General features: G+C 38.4%; 3 protein-coding genes and 2 long non-coding RNA genes across 5 annotated transcripts; 3 read left to right on the top strand and 2 right to left on the bottom strand.

Moving 5' to 3' along the window:
• Positions 1-237: 237 nt before the first annotated feature.
• Positions 238-1,081, bottom strand: LOC136245148 (uncharacterized). Its single transcript, XM_066036654.1, has 4 exons — positions 1,078-1,081; positions 850-993; positions 705-796; positions 238-650 (listed from the first exon to the last, which is right to left on the bottom strand). The coding sequence occupies exons 1-4, from the start codon at positions 1,079-1,081 to the stop codon at positions 324-326; spliced, it is 567 nt and encodes a 188-aa protein (XP_065892726.1). The 3' UTR covers positions 238-323.
• Positions 1,082-2,946: 1,865 nt separating this feature from the next.
• LOC136245147 (uncharacterized) lies at positions 2,947-3,768 on the bottom strand. The gene has a single exon (XM_066036653.1). The coding sequence runs from the start codon at positions 3,766-3,768 to the stop codon at positions 2,947-2,949; it is 822 nt and encodes a 273-aa protein (XP_065892725.1).
• A 2,421-nt stretch (positions 3,769-6,189) lies between these two features.
• On the top strand, positions 6,190-7,010 carry LOC136245430 (uncharacterized). The gene is made up of 3 exons (XR_010695855.1): positions 6,190-6,341; positions 6,436-6,898; positions 6,951-7,010. It is a non-coding gene; the product is annotated as an uncharacterized lncRNA (long non-coding RNA).
• LOC136245431 (uncharacterized) lies at positions 7,009-7,437 on the top strand. The gene is made up of 3 exons (XR_010695856.1): positions 7,009-7,104; positions 7,157-7,306; positions 7,359-7,437. It is a non-coding gene; the product is annotated as an uncharacterized lncRNA (long non-coding RNA).
• A 467-nt stretch (positions 7,438-7,904) lies between these two features.
• Positions 7,905-14,477, top strand: LOC136245429 (uncharacterized). Its single transcript, XM_066036954.1, has 7 exons — positions 7,905-7,918; positions 8,171-8,855; positions 8,913-9,323; positions 13,992-14,006; positions 14,067-14,171; positions 14,227-14,280; positions 14,336-14,477. The coding sequence occupies exons 3-7, from the start codon at positions 9,319-9,321 to the stop codon at positions 14,430-14,432; spliced, it is 276 nt and encodes a 91-aa protein (XP_065893026.1). The 5' UTR covers positions 7,905-7,918; positions 8,171-8,855; positions 8,913-9,318; the 3' UTR covers positions 14,433-14,477.
• The last annotated feature ends 2,356 nt before the right edge of the window (positions 14,478-16,833 follow it).

The raw sequence follows: 16,833 nt of genomic DNA, 5'->3' as shown, positions 1-16,833 counted from the left end.
ATATCGGATCGGCTATCAGTTATCGGCTTCTTTTGATGGCATCAATATCAGATATCGATACACTGTAAAAATATGGGTGTTTTAAGAGGGTGTTGTGATACACAGATGGGGTGCTACAAAACTCTGTGAGGAGTGTTACAAGTCACCAGACAGGAGCCTCATTGGGTATTAAATGGCGTATTGCAACACAAACTTGGTGTATTATAGACAAGTGTACTAAGAATTTATATACACAAATTTTCATTATACCTTAAAAGAACAACAAATACAAATAGCAATACAGCATGTACAAGTGACTAAGTACACTCAGCAGATTTACAAGTTTAAAGTTCAGCAGGAAGTTTCTTAATGTTTGTAACTAGTGTTGCAACAGCTTGTGGCACAGACTGCTCATCTTCCAGGTCACAAATGAAGTTTTGTATAAACTCCATAACCCTGTAAATACCCTTAGGGTAGGAAATATCGAACACAAAGTACGTTGACACTAAATCAAGTATCGCCTCCTTTATACATTTTGACTCGAGGAACAATTTTCCTTCACAGCACACAAACATTTGGGAAGTTTCAGTTCCTGGTTTACTGGTCACAACGAGGAAAGGCTCAGACTGCTGGATATCCGACAATTCATCACCCAGATCAACATCACAGCTCTACATTTAAATGAAGCACAGTTAGAATGCATTTACAACCTGTCAATATCTGACCTCAATTATCTTCAGAAACACAGCACCTTTTCCTATACCTCGTGGATATAACAGCTTTACAAGAAGATCAAGGCAGATAGCACCAATAGCATCTGCAGTGTAAATAAAATTTAATATTTCTAAATCATTGTACAGGTGCACGCACCATCAGGACAAGAAAGCTCTTCATATGAACCAAGTTCTTGCAACAGCTTTTTGATGGTGGGGCATGTAAAAACCTCTAACTTCGCAGCTTGGATCAGTTTTTTTTTCCAATCCTGCCAGTTTTCCAGCTTGGCATAAACATCAACTTCAGAGCATAGCACAGCTTTGAATTCATATCGTAACTACGTGCATTAATTTAAAGCACAATTTCCAGATAAAAATGACTTACCCATCGACTTTTAACCAATAGACGATATGCGTACCGTATATCTCTAATTCTCTCGTGATCCTCTTTACGTCACAACGGTGAACGGTGTCAGTGAGCTGAATGGCGGAAGGTGTAGAGTTGTATCGTTCGTGGACTGTTGATCAATTGAAGACTTTTCTGCGAGAGAGGCGGATACCCCTAACTGGAAACAAGGCTGAACTGGTTCAAAAAGTTGCTGATGTTGTTTATACAGATAGATTAGAAGAGGAAATCGAGGCTACCGCATTTCAATGTGTCACGTATACAAGTCCACCAAGCTTTGAGCAACTGCCAGCTGATGGTTGGACAGGAGACGACTTTCCGTTAGTGAGGGAAGGTAATGTTACCGCATATCTTAAGGAAAAGGGAGGCTACACCAAGAATTTTCAAACTGGTGTTCGTTTATGTCAGTGTAGCCACTTGTTTGATTTGGAGATGGCAAAAGCTGATGACACTACTTTCATAAAAGCTAAATGTCGACCTACTATGCGGAAGAACCCTCCATTCTACTCTCTATTTACAAAGTTACAGGATGGAAGACCTGTAGCTGGAAATTGTAAGTGTCCTGCTGGGGAAACACAGAGTTGTGTACATATAGCTGCACTACTTATTACACTTACCGAGATCACTCCACAAGCATGCACAAGTGTGAGGTGTGCTTGGTCTAGGCCTACACAAAGTGGAAAGCCATCCTTTGTAGTAGACTTAGATTTTGGAAAGTCATCTGTTGATGGCTATGTTGCATTCACTGGGCGTGTTGTAAAAGTTGATGACTTGTTGCAACAGTTGGAGAGTGCTGGATGTGACTCAGGTGTCCAGCATTATTTTAAGCAGGAAGAAGAAAGGTCCTTGCAATCAGCTCCTCCACCTAGTGCTAATCCTGTATTAATCGACCCACTTGATAAGTTATCTGACATCGCTTCTATTCGAGATGTTAATGTCGATGATCTTGTTGAGGCGCTAAAGCCAACAGCTGAAGAGGTTGAGTTAATCCAAGTCATGACCATTGGTCAAAGACATAATCCATTGTGGTTAGATGCAAGACAGTGGAGAATCACGTCTAGCAATTTTGGTAGGGTTTGCAACAGAGCATTCCGACGATTGTATCCTCCTTCACTGGTTAAATCTCTGTTAGGAGATTATGGTATTCCCCACACAGCAGCACTGCGGTGGGGATGTGACCACGAATCAAATGCTATACACCAATACATTCAGCAGAGTGGTGCTCAGGTTGAAGAATGTGGTGTATACCTGAGTGTAGAATTTCCTTACCTGGCAACATCTCCTGATGGAATCATTCCCCTTGCAAATGGAAAGTTTGGAGTGGTAGAGGTTAAGTGTCCCTATAAGCACCGAAATAATTCTATTGAAGTGGCTTGCAAGGACCCTGCATTTTGTTTGTTTAGAAATACCGAAAATGGCCAAATATCTCTCAATCGCCGGCATGATTACTACTTTCAAGTGACAGGTCAGATTGCACTCACAGGTGCAGAATTTTGTGATTTTGTGGTATGGACAGACGTAGACATTCATATTGAGCGGATTATGTTTGATGTTGAACTATGGACAGATATGAAGGATAAACTCTCTCATTTTTACTTCTCTACACTAGGTGTTGAAGCTTTAGATAGGTTATGTAATATGTAGTATTAATTTATATAAGGTTATGTGTGTTATTACGCATGGGTTATGTATACATGTAGTATTGATGGGTTGTGTAGTTCAATGTAAGCTAATTATTTATGTCACTTGTAAATTACAATAAATGTTCTGCTATAAAGTACCAACTACACTTATTGTTGTACAATACCCAGAAAATAAAAAAAATACATATATATGTATACATTATAGCTACTTAATCAATTTTTGTTTCAAGTTACATAGTGCACCAGCTACAAGGACCATATCATCCACAAACTTCTTGTTCACTCTGTTGCTTAATGTTTCAGATAAAGCCTTGTACTCCTTTAACCGTTTGATGGCATTCTCCACTCTAATCCGTGCACTGGCAATTGTCCGAGAATTCAAACCTTCCTGTGCAGTAAGGCGACCTTCACTTAAGAAACTCGGAATGGTCAAAAAACATCTCTTCTGAGCAAAAAGATCCCGTGCATTGTATCCTTTGTCAGCAAGGATTCTTTGGCCTGGTTTCAATTGATCTAGTATCCCACTATGCTCTATAGTAAACCGATCACTGCTGTTTCCAGAAAATCCGGGTGAAACATACACAAAAACTCCAGTAAAAGTGTCTATAGCTACTAAATACTTTACTGTGGTATGACTTTTATAATCACTGTATGAAGATTTCTGTGTAGCTAAGTTACTTGGCCTTTCAATAAAAATTTCAGTTCCATCAATAATGGCTACAGCATTGGGTAATAAATTGTAGGGAGGATCAATTGGGCCAATAGTTGTTTGTGGCCATCTAATAAGTTGTTTCAACTGAACTTTCAGCATTGGTATCCACTGATTTAGGATACGGGATACTGTGCTTTGATCAATATTAAAGCGAAAAGCTAAATCACTTTGCGGAAAGTTGTAACGAACCCTCATCATAACCAAGAGCAACTTTTGAGATGGATCTAGTTCATCACGTGCTCCTCTTTTTCTTACTGCAGGAATTATCCACGCTAAAAGACATTCAAATACCTTCCGAGGAAGGCCAGTGTACATTTGTAGTTTACTTTCAGTAAGTAGGCAAACTTAATCGCTGCACAGTGCTGTTGAAAGTCTCAAGTTTTTGTTTCAATGCCAAGTTCTCTGCACGTAGCTCACTGTTTTCTTGCTCTACCTGAGTACACCTGGAGACAATACTTGCAACATCAGGTGAACTAAGATCATGTGGTTGTGAAACAGGTGTACCACTTACTATCATAGCAGGTTCACAGCACAGCTCAGCATTAACCAGTTGAGTACTACTGGAGGCTGTACCTGGGTCTTCAGCATCAAGACCATGCAAATGTGATTGTATGGGAACAGTATCTGACTGAGTATCTTCAGTTCTATCAGTAAATTCAGTAGATTCAAGGTACAACTCAGCATCCAAGTCCAGTTGAGAAGTACTTGAGGCTGTACAAATATCAAGGCTTACACGGATAGTTTCTGGCTGAGTATCTTGCAGTGACAAATCATCAAGATCTTCATCCTGATATCCACTGGTTGTATCCTGCATATCTTCTTCCTCTATCCTAGCTTTCTTTGATGCTGGAGTGGTGCTGGGCTTCTTAAAATACACAGGAATACAAAATTTGTTTGTCTTGCTAGGACCCATGAAGTCCTCATAATGCATGTTGCAGATCACCGCGGTTGAAGAAGCTTTCCACCTGCTCTGTTCTGGACCTTGTCTAGTAAGGTTGATTCTTTGTATAACAGCGCGTTTAATAGACTGGGGCATTTTGCTAATGGTGTAGAGTGTCACCAATTCGGGCTTGGGGCAACCATCAACCTGCAGCTGAGGGCATCCACAAAGACGATTTCCATCAATATCCTCCACACATCTTCCTTTCCTGTTGTGGCAACCCCAAACACAGCATTGTCACTTAGACATCATTCGTCGTTGGTCTAGTTTTCAAGTTCAAAATAATCGCTCCGGTAGTCGTTCACCGTCAACTTTTTTTTGTAAAATAATTCCGTTGCGTTTTTAGACCATGCATATGGTCTATTGCGGAAACTTTTCAGTAACATCTGATACAAGTGGCTTGTCATTTCTTATCCAAGAGTTTCTTTTATGTCGGGTTTTCTGCAACAGTTGTTTAACTTCCCGAGCACTTAACTTTGATCTTTTCTTTGATCCCTTTTTCTTTTTGCCTCCTAATAAGTACATGTTAAGTTATGATTGAATAATACATGACATCTCTCTACCAACCTTTCAATTCCTGAACTGCATTATCATAATCATCCTCAGTTATATCTGGATCATCAGACTGGGTAACTCTTAGACGTTTGGCTTGCGGAGCACTGTTCTCATTGTAAGCATCTTCTTTCAAACTCCCACGTCTAAATTTTTTAAAAGAATTCCATAAGGCAAGCTTCCATGAACTCTGTAAATAAATAAACGCAACTGATTAAGTTATAACATATACATGACATACATATTTAGTGGCTCCTTCCACATCTTTCAGAACTGGGTATTTTAAAATCAGTATTCAGCAAATCTTCTGGTATTGTTCTGGTGTACTTTGAACATGGTGTGAAAAGGTAGAAAGTTCTGGTATTGTAAAGTTCATGTGCCACTCAAAAGATTCCTGCTCAGCTACATAGCAAACACCAGATATTCTGTCACAAAGCGGCATTGCTGGTGAATCCTGTCCATATTCTTCAGTACCTCCACTCTAAAAAAATACGTTAGAGCAGTTACTAGATATCATGAGATGATTACCTTGCGGATTTCATCAATGACGTTTCTCAGCGTGAATCTGTCCCCAATAGTCGGTGCAAGTTCCTTAAGATTGTTTTCCGTTAAACTGACATAAAGACTACCAGTTATTCTGTTGTCATATACTGCTGCAACAATATCTTCGTGTAGCCCTTTAGTATGTAAATAATCGCTTAACTCTTCGAGGTCCCATTCAACTGCGAGCGACATTTTTACGTCCAACTCTCGACACGAGGTACAACACTTGACACGAGGTAAGTCACGTGCACTAAATAGAAGTTGTTTTATTTAACACCCAGTGTATATAAATATGGCACTTGATAATAGTTACATAATGTATTTCTTGGTACAGCCAGAAAAATCATACCAATCCAACTTTTCAATTTTTTCAAAGTCCTCTCCTTGGCAGCACGCCTCAATTTTTGCCATATTTTGCATGACGAATCTTTCCTTTAGCACCAAAACTAGTTCTGCACAGACTTTGTGCAACAAGATATTTGTATCTGGTTCTGGTCTATATCTACTTCGCCTTCTTTCTTGGGGGGGCGTTGGCAGCGGCGGAGTAAGCTCGATTGGCGACAAATTTGCTTTGGACAAATTCCGGAATCCGCACGGGAATTCCCAAGGTGGAATCCCGCATTCCAGAGCAAATCTAATTTTGCTGCTGGGTGTAGACTGATCATCGCAACCCCTTGCCCATTTCTGATGATGGTAAGCACTCTTAACGTTGTTGCTCATTCTTTTCGCCAATTTGTTGGACGTTTGCACTAGTTGTTTCACCTGTGCTTTAATTAGAGTTGGTAACCACATTGCGATTTTTTCGTCAGTGCAGCTAGGATCGTTAAGGTTGGGTGTTTCCATGCACTGTAAGGTACGTTTATTAATTGTGTTCTGTACGTATGTTCATCATTCGATGTACTTAAAAGCTTAATTAGCGGAATCCTAACAGCTGTATTTCGTCTTAGATAAATGTCGGGAATATCGTGCACACTATGTTCTGCTACGTCACATCTCATGCTGAATGTTAAAGAATATATCCGACATGTCAAGTTATTTCATGCACATCGACCAGCCTTCAAAATAACTTGTGGCATAGAAAGCTGTCAGAGAACGTACAGAAAGCCAGGAAAATTCTTTAACCATGTTTATGATGTACAAGGAAATACCTCACAGCCTAGTGAAACTTCAGGAGGTCATGATCAGGCAGTGCAGGAGGACATTACCAATTGCAACACAGGGTATACTAATGAGCCAACTGATTGTGATAACCAGTCATATATATCCTCCCAAGACATGTTACAAAAAAACTCGGCCATGTTCTTACTTGGAATAAAAGAAAAGTTCAAACTTACTCAAGTATCTCTGCAGGGTGTTATAGAAGGTGTGACTGCTTTAAATCAACAAAACATCAACACATTGAAGTCACAGGTATCATTTTTCTGTAATTTATGTGTATGCTTACATTGTTCTTGCCATGTAGATCTATGAAGTTACGAATACTGCAAATATTCCTCATTCACAAATGCAAGAAATTGAGAAGAAAAAAAAGTTTTGAAAAATATGAACATCCTTTTGCCAACCTTGAAACTCAACACAAGCAACTAAACTACTACAAAAGTAACTTCGACTTTATTGTGAGCATTCAATTATAGTTTAAATTGAATCTGTGTTATGCTACTATATTAGGAACCTGTTGAAGTTGTACTTGGAACTCACCGTGTATGGAAGGGAATAGGTGCTAAGAGAAGATGTGTGCTTGAAGAAGACAGTCTTATGTATGTACCAATACTTCAGAGTCTTCAAGCACTTTTAAAGAATGATCCTGTGCTTACAGAGGTACATTGAAGTCAAAGTGAACTATAATATATTTCTGCAATGTATCTTTCAGGTTGAGTGTGAGCACAGAAGCTCTTCTTCCATTCTTCATGACTATTGTGATGGAGAGTTTTTTTACTAAACATACGACGAATTAGAAACCTGTAACCCATTGGGATCCAAAGTTAAAATACACAAATTAGGTACGTATATGTATTCTGTTAGTTATATGTTTAAACACTTATTTCAATAATATAGGGTCATTCTATTTTACTCTTGGCAATTTACCTCCTAAGTAAGGTCTAGGCTTGCTAGCATACAACTTTTGGTGCTGGTAAAGTCTATTCATGTTTCAAAGTATGGTATGGATGCTGTTATGGAACCGTTCATTAGTGATTTAAAGAAACTGGTAATCACAAATTGTAACATTATAATATTGCTACATATGTGCTTGCTTGTTTTATGTAAGAGAAAGGAGTTGAATTTATTGTTTGGGGGACTAAAAGAAAATTCTATGGTACTCTTGCTATAGTCTCTGCAGACAACCTTGGAAGCCTCGCATTGGGTGGCTTCAAAGAAAGCTGTAGTGCTGAAAAGATGTGCAGACAGTGTATGCCCAAGTCACAGAAGAAGGTGAAATATTAAGCAATACCATACAATACAAAAGTTTGGTGAGAGAAAATTTGTCTATTTTATACAAGATAGGAATTTGGTGGATAATAATATGCATATTAGCGAATGCATGCCATATTGCCTACTCTGCATGTATTTAGTTATCTAATATTTGGACAAGTGAATTGAATTCATTTTGCCATATTTGCCAAAATTTTCTCCCACCAAAATTTGTATCAAACAGTTTATGACCTAAATTCTATTGTACTGCAGTTTCTTGAAGTGAACTTTGAATTGCGAACAGCAGAAAATCACAAAGATCAGTGTGCATTAGTAGAAGCTGACAAAACTGGAAAGTGATCAAAGGAATATGGCATTAATCGAGACTCTTCTCTAAATAGTTTGGCTTATTTTCATGTGTGCAATGGTTCCCTTGTTCCTGACATCATGCATGATGTACTTGAGGGAGCCTTGCAATATGAAGTCAAATTAATATTGCAACATATGATTTACGAAGAAAATTACTTCACACTTGATAAAATCAATTCAAGATTGGAAAATCTTGAACTTGGAAGCATTGAATCTAAAGGCAGACCTACACCTATATCATCAAACACCTTAAACTCAGATGGAAGTAGTCTGAGGCAGAATGGTTAGTGTAACAATAGTCTTGCAAAGGTTAATTGTTCTTTTATAGCGTCGCAGATGTGGCTATTAGGACGCATATTGCCAATTGCAGTCGGAAAGTATGTTCCTGATGATGACGAGAGATGGGCTTAATTTTTGCAACTCATGGATATTGTGGATATTTTATTTGCCCCTTGTACATCAGAGGACCATGCAATATATCTTGCTACTTTAATTAGTGACCACCACCATGAGTTCACTAAGCTGTATCAGATGCCAACATTCTCCCCAAGCAGCATTTTATGATTCACATGCCGAGAATGATGACCCAGTAAGTGATTAAAGCAATGTTTAAAATCATTAGACATGCCATTATTTCATTTAATAGATTTGGACATCTAGTTCGTCATTGGACGATGCGGTTTGAGGCGAAGCACTCCTACTTTAAGCAGCTGGCACAATCAATGGGAAATTTTGTGAATATTGTGTATTCCTTGGCCATGAGGCATCAACTTTATCAGTCCTATCTGAATATAGACCGACAGCATCTGCCAGGATGGGCACCAGTATCACACACCCAGTGACAGCGACAAGCACAAGCATGCTGAACCAAACCCAGATCTCAAGGAATGTGCCGCAGTCAACAAAAAGTTATTGCCTGATAAAATTGTTTTGTCCTAATCAACTATGTAATGCCAGCAGTGTTGAAATTGATTTGACACCCACATGTATAGTATCTGATGATGACTTGCCCCTGCCTCCAACAAGGATGAAACTGTAAGACGACAAGATGAATGATGTTAGTAAGAATCATTAACCATTCATTACCATTAGCCCACTGTGGTAATATATCTTTTTATGACAAGCATGGAAGATAAGCCTGTCTTCTACGTATACATATACTGTATGTGCATACATATAAAGACGCTCATGTACTGAATCAAAAGCCTTGGCGAAATCCAGTAGCAAGCAATGCATAGTACTTCGTTGCTCCAAACACAGAGACTGATCATCAATAGCTTCAGTCAGGAGCGTTACAGTAGATCTCTTGTTTCTAAACCCAAATTGTGAAGCACTGAGCAGATAGTGGCGTTCCAAGGCAGAAACTAAATGACGATGTAACGTATGCTCAAAAACTTTCGTTATTGCAGAAGTAAGACTAATTGGTCGATAGTTGCAAGGATTATGTTTATCATTACGCTTGTGTACAGGAACAATATTGCCAGAGATCCAATCAAAAGGGAGGGTGCCAGTTGATTGTAATTTGTTAAACAGGTTGCAAAGAGGAACACAAATAAAATCAGCAGCAGCTTTTAATAGGAAAAGAGTAATGTTATCAGGACCACGCGCACAGGCTTTACTAATACTGAGTTGGCACAGTTCACTATCAACTTCATCTAGTGTAAGTTAGATAGAGTCAACAATGGTAGGATGCGTATTGTGTTCCACAATATTCCACTACAATGATCAATGTGTACTGTATAGCTAACCTATGACAGGTACAAAGACAGCATAGCGTATTTGGTAACATCATTGTTAACAAAGTTATAGCTAACAAATGTGTAAAAGGTAGAGTAGGGCTTATAGAAGAGAAAGTGGGAAAACAATACATATTATCAAGAGTACATAATATAGAGAGTAAGAGAGAGTGTCCTACTGCAATAGACTCCCAACATAAAGGGCACAACTCAAGAGACATAGTGTATTTCAGCAGAAATCATTGATGTGCAGTCCATTGACACCTATCAACAAGCCTTTCACTTAATTGTGAGTGTTAAAATAAAGTAAGAATATCTTGAAGTTTACTGACAACTTAACTCAGTGCCTTTCAAAGGGTTATATTGAGAGTTGGACACTCTGTCTTATATTTTATTATTAGTTACTCTTGATATTATCTATACAGTTTCACACATTGCAGCTATGATGTACATTACAAACACAATGTTATATGACCATTAGGCTTAAGTTATCATGTTCCATAAAAAGCAAATAAACAAGTATTAAAAAATTAGAAATTTACAAGTAGAGTAGGGACGACAGTACATTGATAAAAAGTACTGAAGCAAGTGCATAGGGGTAGTGAACAATACTAAAATACAGTTAAATAATAAGACGTGTTATATCCCTACTGTGCATTTCCATTATGGCATCTTAAGCACAGTAGGGATATAACAAGTCTTATTATTTAACTGTATTTTAGTATTGTTCACCACCCCTATGCACTTGTTTCAGTACTTTTTATCAATGTACTATTGTCCCTACTCTACTTGTAAATTTCTAATTTTTTAAATACTTGTATATTGGATTGCCAACCCTAGTGTATCAACAATTTCTGTTAATGTTGATTTTCCTAGCAAAAACTTTTAATAAGGTTTCTGACATTATATATTTAGATATAATTGAACTGAACAGTAGTAGTGATAGTGATAGTGAATCCAGTTGCATTAACTGTTGAAACATCAAGGCCAGTGCTGTTGCCTCAAACAGCATCATACAAATGCCTAACATGTGTGATGAAGATTATCAAGATCCAGAAACACACAAAGTACCAATTTTGGCAAGGCCCACACATGGCTTTTCAGTTACACAGCTGTTCCAACTCATAGTGGGTATTATTCCAGACAATTGTGTCTGCTATCAAAAGCCAAGTGGAGTTACATACAGTAGTGTCTTTGTTGTAGACTTGTCTTATGTAAGCTGTTTGGAAGACCTCAAAGCTGATGATAATGGTGTGTAGGTACATGGGGGAACCACGCCAAAACTACCATGTAGAGTTTGATGATGAGACAAATGCAGTATTAGATGACAAAAAGGTGTCAGACTCACACAAATGTTTTCGCTCTTGTAAGACTATATCATACCCATAAAAGCACACCTCAATTTCGCAGAAGAATTTCATGTGTGCGTACTCTTGTGGTCATATGGTACAGTTTGTAGTTATTCAGTATCTATTTGATTGTGGAATAGAAGTTCCAGTTGTTTTGCCTCCACATGGGAATGCTAAGAACCAAGTTACTCCATATCGTCGCACACAAAAGACAACTCTTGATAAGTTAAGCAGAAAAGTGGAAAGTCTAAATGGGTGCTTGGTGATGTGCATATTGAAGTTGGAGGGAGCTTTGGTGCAACTAGTACAAGTGAGTTACCCCGTGATTGACGTCAAATCTACAATGTTCGTCAGCGTATATATCGCAGTGGACAAGTACAGACATCTGGAAGACCTCATCCTTTCTTTGATCTAATAAAAACTTGTAAGGAAGATAATCTGCCAGGTGGTAGAGCATTTATAAGATCTGTCAGTGTAGATTCTAGTCCAAGTTGTGCGCTTCAACTAGATTTGCAGCTTCACAATTTAAAAAGATTCTGCACGACCCATCTGCCTTTTGTGTACTTGGGATTGATCCCATGTTTAATCTTGGAAAGTTCTATGTCACCATAACAACATACACTTGTCTTCTTCTGCAGAACAAGGTCACAGGTGTTTCTCCTACCTTTTTTGGTCCCATATATGTCCAGACAGAAAAAACCTATGAAGCCTTTTACCAGTTTTTTTCTACTCTTCTCAAGTTGGAACCAAGCTTAGTGCAATACATGCTGTTGGTACTGATGGTGAACAGGCATTGTTCAACGCTTTAATTGCTGTGTTTGCTGAAGGTCTTTTCCATCTGCGATGCTTTCTTCATATGAAATACAACATTCGTAGAAAGCTAACTGAAATGGCTATTCCAGAGTCCAACAGAGAACTAATAGTGAAGGACATTTCGGTGTACAGCAAGGCACAGTGTATGTGAAAGGCCTCCTAGATGCAGTTGATGTACATGACTTTGATTTATCTCTTTTAGAGGACAAGTGGAATGGTATTGAACCATCACTTTACCCACACAGAGATCCGTGCTTTACAATTGGCTAGTGAAAAATGAGGTGGCAGTAATGAAGACTTCGATGATAGCTGGAGTACGACAAGATGCTGGCTTGGGATTTCCTCCTGATCATTATACCACCAACCGTTGCCCAAGAATACGCAAATTATTCTCCTTCGTGGGTTCAGTTAGCTAATAATATGTATGAATTAATCATGAATCAGACAAAGGAAGCTATGAAAGCCATTTGTGGTATGGGTGAATTCAGGCTTAGACCCAAGTACAGACATCTTGAAATTGAAAGCAATGAGTTGTTTAGAATGACAACAGACCAGCGGCGAAAAGCTGTCACTAAAGCATTTAAAGAAAACTCTGTTCCATATGGTTCACCTATTGACCAGTCATGCTCACCAACTAGTCAACAACCCACCAATTTTCATTTGTCAATACAGCCAGAGCAGTCAAGGATTACCAGTTTACCTGCTGATATGATATTGCTTTTGTGGAAGGAAGCAGAAAGATTGCTTAATATTTCAAATGGTGTATGTAATTCTCCAGGAATGACCAATGCGAAATGTGTGGCAAGTGAATCAGGAGAGAAACCACATATTGTTATCCAAAGCAAACACAAGCAAAGGGGTTATTAATCGCGACAATGCCTGTTTAGGATGGAAGGCCCAAAGAATTTGTGCCAATGTGCTTGCAGCTGCAGAATCGATGGGATGTTTGGATGCCTTTTTGAAAGGATACAACAAAGGGAATAAAGCTCAGCCTAACTACACAGCTACAGTCACACATGGATTGTCTAAAGCAGTAGGAACTAAGCCAAGATGATAGCCAGATAAAACTTCTACTTGTACATTGGCTTTTTTTAGTCCAAACATTTGGAATAACACTGAACTAATTAACACTATATACTTGTAATGTTAACTAACACAACTTGTAAAAAAGCATTTCTTGTACTCATGATTTAAAAACTTTGGTTATCGACAGAAGAGATGTTACACTTACTGTTTACTTGTAACACTGTTAATTTTGAGATATTTTTTGTCGCAAAAAATAAATTTCGTGAATGAGATGTCCGCGAAATTTGTATCCCACAAAGTTATAGGCCCCATTCCAAGTGTGATCAAGCTATTTGAATTGATCAAAAACCTTAATTCACAAGTGGAGTAGTGACTACCCCTTGTAATCAGTGACCCTACATGTGGTGCTAAGTTATACAATTATGATTTTAGATTCATTGTTACCCGAGGCTGGGTCTGTGCTAATCTTGTGTCGCCGACCCTATTTTAGGTACCTATAAGTGTGTCCCGCATGAGACTAGGTCTGTGCGATTATTGATGTTTGTCAAAAGACAAGGGTTACACAAAAGGCAAAGCCTGCAATCGTTCCCCCTTACAGAGACATAATATGTACTACAAGTGCAACTTCAGTGGGGTAGATGCTATATACCGGTTTCGTTTCTGGTTTCTATTCCGGTAATTATAACTTGCCGAGGAGCAGTCATCGTTCAAAGGGTGACTGGTTGATCCTGTGAGCATCATCAATCAATTAGTGTTATACAGCTGTAGAGTTCTACCTTATCATGCTGTTACTTTCCATAGACCCTTGGAATGCAGGTATTGGAGCAGCTGTACCCATCGATTCAATGATACCCTACAGTACAACAATAATTACAGGTATACGAGCTCTAAAGGATGTCCAACCTACCACGCTGTTGGATTGAGGAACTTGAGGAGCAGTGGACAAGCCGGTAGTCTGTGTGACCAGTTGTGTCTATTTGCGTAAGTTGTAAGTCAAATGCTAATAAAAATTCTAACTTACGCACCATGTTGTTAGGTTGAGGAACAGTGGAGACTCCGGCACACTGTGCAACCAATTGTATCTATTTACGTAAGTTGTAAGTCAAATACCAATGAAAATTCTAACTTATATACCATGTTGTTAGATTGAGGAACTTGAGGTTGAAGAACAGTGGAGAAGCCGGTAGTCTGTTTGACCATTTGTGCCAATTGGAGAAGAGAAAAATAAACTGTAATCTGTGAAATAATAAACATTCTATAACAATATGGAACAAGGTTAATTAAAGATAGTTCTACAACTGACCTAGAGTTATAGTATATATAGACTCTAATTATATAGTATCAATGAAGAAGCATAGAAGTAAAATTACACGGACAGTACAGGGTACTTTGCACACACATATACACGCAGTAGTGTTGAAACTATAGCTACTTAGAGATATTTTAGACTTGGTCATATTACAAACTACCCGTGTTTGCTATTATAGCAATATTTCTTTTATATACTGACAAGTGTTGTACACCTGTTGCATGAGTAAATCGTGCCCATTTTTTAAAAATAATTATGTATACAGAAAGGGCCACGAAGGTAAGTACCTCTACCAAGGGTCACTCCTAGTCATACTTATGTGCCACCTAGATTGTCATCTGGGTCAGTGGATCATCCTGGACAACATCACAATTCCACAATCTATCTCACACACGTACATGCACACAAACACACACACAAATACACATGTGTGTGTTATAAGCATAAATTTACACCAAGAGTACCCATGCTGATGCAGATTTCATGGTAGCTCCATTTTGTAATGAAAGAACAATATTGTCACATCACAATTCTGAGTGTAATTCTGTGAACCAGATCACTAATAGCCAACAGAATGCTCGCATCATCCTTGCCATAGCCAAGAGAAATTATATATTTATTTGTTACAATGCCATGCTGTTCGTGTGGGGCTCTGATATCTCATAAGTGCTGGAAGACCACAACTAAAACAAGCAGCTTCCAAGATTAATGAATCAAGACAACCAACAACAGTTTAAATAACCATTAGTACCAATAATAATAATAAACAATAGTAGCCAATAGCTAATATAAAGAGTCAACAGTAGCTGACACACAACAGTTTGTTACATGAACAGAACAGTTGATATGCGTGTACCATCTGTAAGATGGCCTTTCATGGGGAAGGACATGAGGCACGTGGTATCATGCGATACTATTATAGAATCAAAGATCAGAATTTTCTGAAAGAAATAGTCAATGATCATGATGTAGTGCCATTGTATACGTACATACAGTCTGGACAGTCTGAACACTATGTTGTGTATGTTATAACATATGTACCATTTAAATTAAAGCTAGGCTATTTATTATTTATTTATTTATTGCTTCTTGGTGACAAAACACCAAATATCTGCTGGTTACTTGTACCAGCAGCCTGACAATTACAGTACAATACTATGAAGTGTTTATAACATTTGAAAAAGACAAATTAACAGCAATCAAAACAAAAAGCCATAAAGGAAAGCTAATGGTTTATTAGGTTGTAAAATGACATATGCACTGGCATCCACTGTTATGAGAACTGCAAAATTCTTCCTAGCTATAGCTACCACCATATCTTTGCTGTATAAATAGAGTGCACGTAAATCCTTTGATGGACCACCTAATCGTTTTTCTACATATAGCACTATATTATGAGACATATAGGTAGCATAGCCAGAGTGGGCATAGAGGTACCCTGGTCCACTATCAGCTATCCATGCAAAGCAATAAAGAAGTGGGCTGGTGGCCGTTGCCACTATTGTATGCCAGGAAATACAGTGAATTTGGTTGGCTGGTTACCATCACAGTCTCTGTACTATCTGGCCTATTTCCTTTAGAAGGCTATACATGTACAGATGAGTGGCAATCATACTGTATCTTGATCATTATACACCTATCAATATTAAGCCCCACTACCCCCCTCCCGGGCGTACGTGGGGGATATAATCTGATTTTGACCTTAAAATTTGCCCCTACCCAGAGGGGGTGATGGGTGATAATATTGATAGGTGCATTAACAACAGGCTAGACAGTTCTCCTCCTCGTGCTCAATGGTCTGGAGGTGATCTTGCAGCTAAATGTTATAGGAAAATTAACAAATGAGAGCTTAGATTCTGTATGGCGCATGCATGTGTGTGTGTGTGTGGGGGGAGGGGTGGCAATAAAATCAATGAAGTGTTTAGTATAGTTTCTCCCTTAGAAACTGACAATGTAGCAATATATTGGGTGAGCTTCTAGCTATCTCATATGCACACAAACCTGATGTCAGTTTTGACATAATGAATCACAAATGACATCATTGCTACAGGTTTTCTCACATAGTGCTACTCATGTTGCCATCATCACATCATGGAGTATTAAAATGTAGTATATGATTTTTACATTTAGCTATGATATTAGTGGATTCTCAAGAGATACTGGAGTATAGCCATAGCTATGCATTTCAAGATATACTGGAGTAGCTAGCTATATAGCTACATCACAATGCCATTACACTTGAACATGCACATACTTTCAATGATTCACTTTACAGCCTAGGGAGGCAATAGCAGTGCTGGAGTAGCTATTTCGGCGGACATGTCATTCATGCAC

The sequence above is a fragment of the Dysidea avara genome, chromosome 15, assembly GCF_963678975.1.
Source record: "Dysidea avara chromosome 15, odDysAvar1.4, whole genome shotgun sequence".
NCBI classification, from domain to species: domain Eukaryota; kingdom Metazoa; phylum Porifera; class Demospongiae; order Dictyoceratida; family Dysideidae; genus Dysidea; species Dysidea avara.
The sequence above is the reverse complement of the archived record's forward strand: the minus strand, read 5'-3'. Positions and strand labels throughout refer to the sequence as shown.